Source organism: Agrilus planipennis, unplaced genomic scaffold (assembly GCF_000699045.2).
Source record: "Agrilus planipennis isolate EAB-ADULT unplaced genomic scaffold, Apla_2.0 scaffold126, whole genome shotgun sequence".
NCBI classification, from domain to species: domain Eukaryota; kingdom Metazoa; phylum Arthropoda; class Insecta; order Coleoptera; family Buprestidae; genus Agrilus; species Agrilus planipennis.
In genome coordinates, this window is record NW_020439036.1 from 77,240 (window position 1) to 86,727 (window position 9,488).

The 9,488-nt window shown below is 30.1% G+C and overlaps 1 protein-coding gene across 6 annotated transcripts in view; it reads right to left on the minus strand.

Annotated features, from left to right (window-relative positions):
* LOC108736233 (tyrosine-protein kinase Abl) overlaps positions 1-6,635 on the minus strand; it is a 28,085-nt gene extending 21,450 nt beyond the window's left edge. For 4 of the 6 annotated variants that reach the window (XM_025976677.1, XM_025976676.1, XM_018468584.1 and 1 more), the window contains exon 1: positions 6,218-6,635. In XM_025976677.1, the coding sequence (XP_025832462.1) occupies positions 6,218-6,347 (130 nt within the window). In that variant the 5' untranslated portion in view covers positions 6,348-6,635. Of the gene's footprint in view, positions 1-4,618; positions 4,665-6,217 lie in introns of those variants that run through there. The other 2 variants (XM_018468585.1, XM_025976678.1) reach the window with 2 other exon arrangements.
* Between the last annotated feature and the right edge of the window lie 2,853 nt (positions 6,636-9,488).

A 9,488-nucleotide genomic window follows, 5' to 3' on the forward strand; every position in this document is an offset into this window, starting at 1 on the left:
TAGGTATGTAACATAATAAGATACAAACATACAAAAATGAATGAAGGCAAGTGAGACAGCGAAACGTAAAAGAATTTTCTATTCGTTTATGAATCTTACGATTAATCTGTTTTCGACATTCTACATATAACACGTTATGTAATACGTAACAAACACAGTGCTCGAGTGCTCGTCTTTCCATGGGGTAATTCTAAAAACGTGATGAAGGAATTTCTACGAATAGTTGAAATAACTATCGTTGTTACGAAATTAAGACAGAAATAGGGTAGCGTTCTTAACACGGAAGACTCCTAAGTATATTTATTAGCAATGAATGTATGTCGCTTGTAGAATTAAAGTTCATCAAATAAGAAATGAAATTATAATTACTAAATTCTCAACCTATAAAAGTATTAGCTTCAAATGTTTCGGTTGGTAAAAGAATAAAGTGAAAAATATATAAACACTTAGATATTTTTATTAGAAAAACTATGTTCTTATTTCTACATTGCGCATATTAGACTATTTTCATGAAAATATCAACTAATATAAATGCGAATGTGAGCTCGTTTATTTATTACGTTTTCAAGCCGTAATTACTTAACCGATCACTATGAAATTTTATACAGACATTGTCAGGGGTGCAGAAAATGACATAGGGTATCTTCTACACAGAAAAATAACACTGTTTCCGAAGGATAGAAAAATTCATTTTATGTGATCATCGATGACCTTAGACATCAACATTCTAAACATAATGAGTTTTTCTAAAAAATAATGTGAAATTATACAAGAGCTATAATTTGTCGCTGCAAGATTGCACCTTTACCCATTTATGTCATTAGTCTATCTTCTAAGTTGTAGGACGCATACCGTATTGATTGTCAATTAATCCATTCTCCAAGTTGTATTACGCATACCGTATCTCGAAATAGAAATAGAGTAGGAAAATATTGTAAGCACTATAATTTGTAGCTAATTTGTCGCTAAATGATGGTACTTTTACCCTATTTTGTATTATTACTCTATCCTATAAGTTATATTATGCATAGCGTATCTCGAAATAGAAATAGAGTAGAAAAATATTGTAAGCACTATAATTTGTAGCTAATTTGTAGCTAAATGATGGTACTTTTACCCTATTTTGTCAATTAATCCATTCTCCAAGTTGTATTACGCATACCGTATCTCGAAATAGAAATAGAGTAGAAAAATATTGTAAGAACTATAATTTGGAGCTAATGTGTCGCCGAATGATGGTACTTTTACCCTATTTTATCGTTTAAGCAGAAACAGCGTAGAAAAATACTATAAGAGCTATATTATTCAACCTAATTTGTCGCTAAATGATGGTACTTTTACCCGATTCTGTCGCTAGTGTATCCCCCAAGCTGCCCTACGCATACTGTACGTCGAAATAAAAATGGAGTAGAAACATATTGTAAGGGCTGCAAATTTAAACTAATTTGTCGTTGAATGATGGTACTTTTACCTAGTTTGTCCAAGTAGAAACAGCGTAGAAAAATACTATAAGAGCTATATTATGCAACCTAATTTGTCGCTAAATGATGGTACTTTTACCCGATTCTGTCGCTAGTGTATCCCCCAAGCTGCCCTACGCATACTGTACGTCGAAATAAAAATGGAGTAGAAACATATTGTAAGGGCTGCAAATTTAAACTAATTTGTCGTTGAATGATGGTACTTTTACCTAGTTTGTCCAAGTAGAAACAGCGTAGAAAAATACTGTGAGGGCTATATTATTCAACCTAATTTGTCGCTGAATGGCGGTACTTTTACCCTATTCTGTCGATAGTATATCCTCCAAGCTGCCCTACGCATACTGTACGTCGAAATAAAAATGGAGTAGAAATATATTGTAAGGGCTACAAATTTAAACTAATTTGTCGTTGAATGATGGTACTTTTACCTAGTTTGTCCAAGTAGAAACAGCGTAGAAAAATACTGTAAGAGCTATATTATGCAACCTAATTTGTCGCTAAATGATGGTACTTTTACCCGATTCTGTCGCTAGTGTATCCCCCAAGCTGCCCTACGCATACTGTACGTCGAAATAAAAATGGAGTAGAAACATATTGTAAGGGCTGCAAATTTAAACTAATTTGTCGTTGAATGATGGTACTTTTACCTAGTTTGTCCAAGTAGAAACAGCGTAGAAAAATACTGTGAGGGCTATATTATTCAACCTAATTTGTCGCTGAATGGCGGTACTTTTACCCTATTCTGTCGATAGTATATCCTCCAAGCTGCCCTACGCATACTGTACGTCGAAATAAAAATGGAGTAGAAATATATTGTAAGGGCTACAAATTTAAACTAATTTGTCGTTGAATGATGGTACTTTTACCTAGTTTGTCCAAGTAGAAACAGCGTAGAAAAATACTGTAAAGACTATATTATTCAACCTAATTTGTCGCTGAATGACGGGATTTTTCCGGATTCGTTCGCTAGTATATAGTCCAAGCAGCCTTACGCATACTGTACGTCAAGGGGCTACAATATGTAATTGATCTGCCGCTTATGGATGGTACTTTTACCCATTTAACACCAGCCTATCCTCCAAGCTACACTACATGGAAACAGAAATGGAGTAGAAAAATATTATAGGGACTTTGTAGCTAATTTGTCGCTGAATGATGGTACTTTTACATATCTTGTCGCTGCTAAACTGCAGTACACGTAGCGTATATTGAAACAGAAATAGCGCAGAAGAATATTGTAAGGGCTATAATTTGTAACTCATTTGTCACTGAAAGTCGATACCATTACCATTTTTGTAACGAGTCCAGCCTCGAGCTGATTAACGAAAAACGATTGGAGAGCAGTCCAGTCAAGCTGTCCCTGCACATAGCACATCTCGCAAGCGAAAAATAATAGAAAAATACTGACAAATTAGAGACAAATTATAATCTTTACAGAGTTTTCTATTTCGGGATATGCTGTGTAGTACCAGCTTGATGGCTCCCAATTGTTTTTCGCTAATCAGCTCGCGGATGGACTCGCAACGAAATGGGAAAAAGTACCATTTTTCGGCGACAAATTAGCTATAGATTATAGCTCTTACAGTATTTCTTTGCACCATTTCTATTTCGAAATACGCTATGTGTAGTGCCAGATTAATATCAGACTGGCATTTCGCCTATTTGTTAGCAAACTTCTGAGGCGATAAACTTTTGAATTTGGTAACTAATTAGAGACAAACTGTGGCGCATTTTAGAAATGATAAATATAACTTTGCAGTGCTAGCTTGATATACGTATGTAATAACTTAATGTGTTGATGATTGCCTCTGTAAATATTACCGGTCTGACGCCCCTGAACTCAGGTTTAATTTTTTTGAAGACACCCTGTAATGCAACTGCAATACTTGTGACATCATTTACGACTTGTTGAATTAACTAATGAACTCAATTGAAATGAAGACCGTTCCTCTATTGGGCTAAATTAGTTTGTAGATGGATCAGGAATTATTTCTTTGAAAATTGAATTATTATGTTAAGGATGTTTCGGGGGTATGTCAAAATGCTACGAGACAAACAAAAATTTGGAAGAACGTTCCTCATTCAATTCTAAAACTGTAAAAACTACAAATCGATTCACTAAACGTTAAAAAGTTATTGAAATTTTGAAATATTGTAATTTTACACGTCATTTTATGAACATTCGTTAACCGAACAGATTAAATTTATAATACAGAAAAAAGCTACCAGAAACTTGAACTCTGGAGAATCACTTTAGCGTAAGGTTATCCAAATTTACTAAATGATTATCGACGAAAAAATGAAAAATTAGCTGAAAATTTCGTTTTTATTTGATAATATAATGATAATATTTATAATTGTCTGAAATAAATGCAATTTTAAAGTTTTAATTATTATTTAAACATATTAAAAAGTTTTACGCTCATTATTAATAGAGATTGAAACTAAATATTTTTTTGTTTCGAAGTTGAAATCAAGGCATATTCACTGCCAAAAGTCAGTTAAAAATTTTCCATATTATTTGTTATTTCTTATTTTATTCAAAGTTGTTGGCCAAAATCAAAATTTTTTGTCAAACCGTATACTTTTTTTTTTTGTATAGATAGTATTTATTTACCTCATGATATGCTGCAAAACCTAATGTACCTCCCAAACATCCTTAAACAATAATTATAGTTTATAGTTTAGTTGTTTTTTAACTAAATTATGCTTTTTAAGATTTTAAATTGTTTGACTTATTAAAAATTATTACAAAACCTTTAAGCGAGAACGAAGGCAAAATTCCATTCAATTCTTTTAGCCTTTATAACCTCCCTATCACTTTTAAGTTTAAATATTCCATGTATTTTACAAAAGAAATTCCATTGTACAATACCGATTTACATTTCAAAAAGTAGCTCAAAGTTCAAGGACTAAATTTTTAGTAGAACTAAAACAGAAAACCACAGACATAACAAACGAGGGTCTCATGCTTTTGTGAAGTAAATTATAAAGAATACACACTGTATATTATTCATTCTAAGTATCTTCTAAAGCCTTTCATAACTAATTATTATAAAACAAAAAGCAAATTAAATAATTATTACTTTCCTCCTTTTTTTTTATCCACCTATTAGGACACAATGTTATTAACTCACCCTGTATATTGAAAGTCATCAATGACAACATTATTTGCGGGGTGTGTTTTTGGCAATAGTCCCGTTTAATTGACCTGCACTTGTATTTATTTTAAAACAGAAGAATGAATAACAAGAGACTTAATAGTAAGATTTAAATAACATTAACGCGAAAACTATGATAGGAATGCATGATTAAAACGGTGTACCTACCTACAGTACGTTTCTATTATAGGAAAGTAAATTAAGTCTTGGCTAAATAGTTAGATATAATAGAAAATACTTTATACAATTTTATTTCTTGAGTTCGTCATTTACAAAATAAAATTGTGACCTTCACGCAATAGGTACCTAGTTCGAACTTGATTCTAATTCCATTGCAATTTGTAATGCATATGTACTTTTTTTTTATGTACACAATGCATTTGCTAAATGTATAATACATAAGTATAATCGTAATTAGCATACTGATAATTAATTTAATGATAAGTTTTAATTATTTATCTATATTTGTCAGAATCTGTTTGTGATAAGATACAAAATATTACCTTCAATAGTTGTAGTGTTAATAAAAATACAACTACTAAAAATAAACATTTTACTTAATACCGATAGACATAATAATTAATTAATTAGAGGGAGCTAAAAACCTAATAACTTAAAAATTGTTTTTATGTTCTATAAAGAGTAAGTAATGAGAGCATTAAACGTTTAATTGCTTTTATTATGCAATAACTAAATTTTAGTTACGATCTATACTTGTTTTTATTTTTATGCTTTCTACATAGGTCTTTAACTTTATATCCGTAGTTTAAATAAAGTTCAATAGATACCTAAGTACCTAGGTACCTATATTAACAAAATTACTTTTATTCCTAATTAGTTAAAAATTATAATATACCTACAAAAAATAATCTCTCACATTTGCATTGTTTCCTGTTATTTGCTTTATAGGCAAAGTACAAAATATATTTATGTTCTTTTAATATGCATCTATCTAGGATAATTGTGCTTTACTACACAAGATGCAAAATCGCTCTTAACACATGGGAGATGATCTCAGTAGGGGATAAAGCCTAATCGATATAAACATGTAGCTTATGATTAAAAATTTGTACTTAACAAATGTTAATATTTATTATGCTATTAATAAAGATAAGACTAATATGTAGTTGCAAATAATGAACAATAAGATTAATGCATTTTTTTTGTAATTGCTAGCTTTGTAAAAATACGGTTCAATAAACGTTGAACTAAAACTAGTTTTAATATCTCAATATTTTTTTGTCTTTTTTTGGTTCTGCCAAGTTCCATCATATTTAAACTTGTTCTGACATGTCAGACATGCATTGTATTTCTTTCTTATACGTAGTTAATTAAAATTATTTGTTAACCACCCCAATTCTAGACAGGGTAAAATTACCTAATGTTCAATATTAATTGTTTATTTAGAATGGGTAGTTACATTATATTGTATTTCTGAATGGAACAAAATTACGAGTAATAACTAGTTATTGTTTTATGTAACACGACGTGTAACGTAGAAAGAAGCAGCTGATGGTGATTTTGTCATGAATTGAACGATAATGAATAAAATAAAAAAGAGCAAATGATTCATACCACTATGTTCTGTGAAAATATTAGATACAATCTGTCGCCCATCTTTAAGAGCTCTAGGCCTGTTTCTAGTCGTTCTTGTTGAATGAGTTCCAACAGAAATTGTCCTTTCCTTGGTGTTCTGAGCACCCATGGCTTGAAAATCATTACCTTTTAATACAGTTTACAACAAATTCACTTTATCAATAAATAAAAACAATGCACAATAATGCAACTAATTAATTCACTGTAGTCTCACACACCGTCACATAACACTTCATCCTAAATTATCAAAGGTTAAGTCAATATTTAGTAACCGAAACATTAATATTTTTTATTGACCGAATTAAAAGATTATTGGAATATTTTACAGTGCAGTACACCCTACTTAACAGTCTTGACAGCCATGTTTATTTCTTACTCTTTTTAACGGTCCTTTCGTTTTCTTTCAACATGTTGATGTCGATTAAATGCTTTAACAACTCCATAACAGATGTCGCAACAATATCGGTTTTGTAATTCTTCTATGCATTTAGGAAATTGTTTCTTACAATAACTGCAAAAAAGGTTCTAGCATTTTAAATAATAAGATAATTCATTTTAAAAATCCTTAAAGTAAAATAAAATAATCAATTTAAAATTGATAATTTCTATAACACATTAATTTCTACATTTAAAAGGAATAATATGGGTGTTTACTTAAACTTTTAGTGGTTTACTATTTGTTAATTTTTTTATTAGTTTTTAACATATTATTAATAAATTAATAACATATAATGATATTTATTAATTTTTTAGTAAGTTAGATTGTGTAGCACCTTATACCGATACCTTGTCCAGCACGTAAGAGAAATGGGTTGCCTAGCTCTTTTTAAATAAATTCAAATAAATTACAGTGACGTACCTTATATTTTAAACTGGGCAAATCTTTAAAATAAGCTTTTTGAAATTATGAAATATATGGCGGAAAGAATATCGTATGAGCCTTTTTTTTTGATAACGATAATAAATAAAACTTATGAGAAATAATATAGCATTTAATATCGAAAAATAATACCACATATCAGTTTAGTCTATGAGAATTTACAGTGCGTATAAATTTATCTAAATTATATTATATCTTTATTAAAATTAAATACACCTTTCAACAAATTGGACAGCAAAAAATATCGAGAACGAGACATTCTCAAGTCCTTAAATCCTAATGAGTGATGTGTACAACTAACAACGAGTGTAAAGCTACATACACCAAATAAAAGAAAATAACATAAAAATATGGAAAGAAAAAGGCTTTAATCATTAACCGTAAATATTCTCTATTAAATGCCTTTTAACATTGTTAAATAAACTTTGACAATACTGTTGCATATAAACGAGTATGTTATATAAGTTGCAAAAAAGTTTATTCAACAATAAAATTTTTATATTTCTTTATTAATGTATTTAATTACTTATTAAAGCTCCCAATGTTTTTTCTTTTTTATAAATTTACGAAAAAAGGTAATCAAATTTTAATTCTGGTTCCATTAATTTCGATTTCTTTTGTTATGTTATATTTGCCTTTCTTAAATAAAAGTCTTTCATTTTATAAATTTCATTTGTACAAAGTGGCAGTTGCTTAGCTTTCCTTTTACATCACATATTTTTCAAAATAATGGAGAAGCATCGTCAGGTTTTACCGAACCGGTTAATAAAAATCACAAAATATGTACAAGTGTTCTAAACTTCAGGAACAAAAAGTCAGTTTTTGTCACTATGTTAAAAGAAAGATTTTTACAGAATAACAACTCAAACAGCATTTATTATTATTTTATAAACCTGTTACTTTTACTCTGTAGCAACCTTTCTTTTGCATGACATCCTACATTTTCCAAAAACTTTGCTCTGGTGTCATTTCGAACTTAGAACACTCTGTATAATACTTTAACATGTTGTAATAAATTATTTGTAAAGTGCAAATGATGGCATAATATGATGAAAAATGGTTAAGGCAGTGAAAAATCGATCAAACAGCGATAAATTAATTCACATTCTAACAATATCGAAAGTATACGTATAAATATGTACAAATATAATATAGCTATAGTGAATCATTCTTTTAAGTACGAAAAATTAGGTACGTAGATGTCTTTTCTTTTTTTAAGAACATACAATGGACTATTTTCACATTAACAAAAAATATCTACCAGATAATTGTTAAAGTGCATTTCTTTGCCATTTTTACTATAATTCACGCAGGTGCATTGCTCAAAAATCAATTGTGCCCATGCGTTCTTAATTTTCGAAAAAGCACATGTGCGAATTGCACTAAAAAAGCAAAGAAGCACACCTAAAGACAAAGATGATGTCTATTTAATACCATCCAAATAGCTTTCCCTGCCCTGTATATACAAAAACCATTTGTTTTACTTAAAAATAATTAGTGAATAGATTACCGTTACGTTTCTCGTCTCTTTATGTTCTTCATCAGTCATTATAAAAATACAAGGTGGCACCAACTACAATTCAAACTTAATCCAAGTTTTGAGACTGAACAGATGATGAAACTCCTTCACAGATTGAGGAGGAAAGACATTGAGACAACTTATCTAACTGTGTAGACTAGGCGACCGTCAGTAGGGGGGGACAAATGCGTGAAGGAGCTAGAGAATATCTTGTACAACACTAAAGAAGTGTTTTTAGTTGGAGGCAGAAGGGTGGAAGCATAGGGGGTGGATATGAAATACCGAATGAGGAACGTAACATAGGCTACAAATTTTTATTGTGCTACTTTAGATTAGAATTAAGAAAGGTTATATTTGTTTCTTTTTCAACAAATTTTTGATCACCTTCATCGCCTGTCTCGATCCATTTGTCCCCACCTAAGACACCTTTTTAATGTCCTAAAAGGCCATTCCAACCTCCTCCATCAATTTTCCACATCTTCTGACTGACGGTCGTTATCTACACAATTATTAAATACTATTTCCAAATTTCACATCTATTTCTTTTAAAAATACATTCTACAAGTCTTGTCCATTATCTCTTTTTCTCATAATTAGAAAGAAGGGTTCCATTATTTGGAAGGAGAATAGTTATTAGGAACCACCCTGTATACTTACTAAGATAGGATATGTATACACAACGAAATGTACATGATTTTTTTCGCCCTTTCTTTTTTACAAAACAACGTCCACATATTGTACGCTATTAGAACTTTTTCACATAATTAAATAAAATTGATACCTACACAAAATAAAAACGTAATAATTAATTATTTTGTACTCTAATATAAATATATATCTAGGCCTGTTTC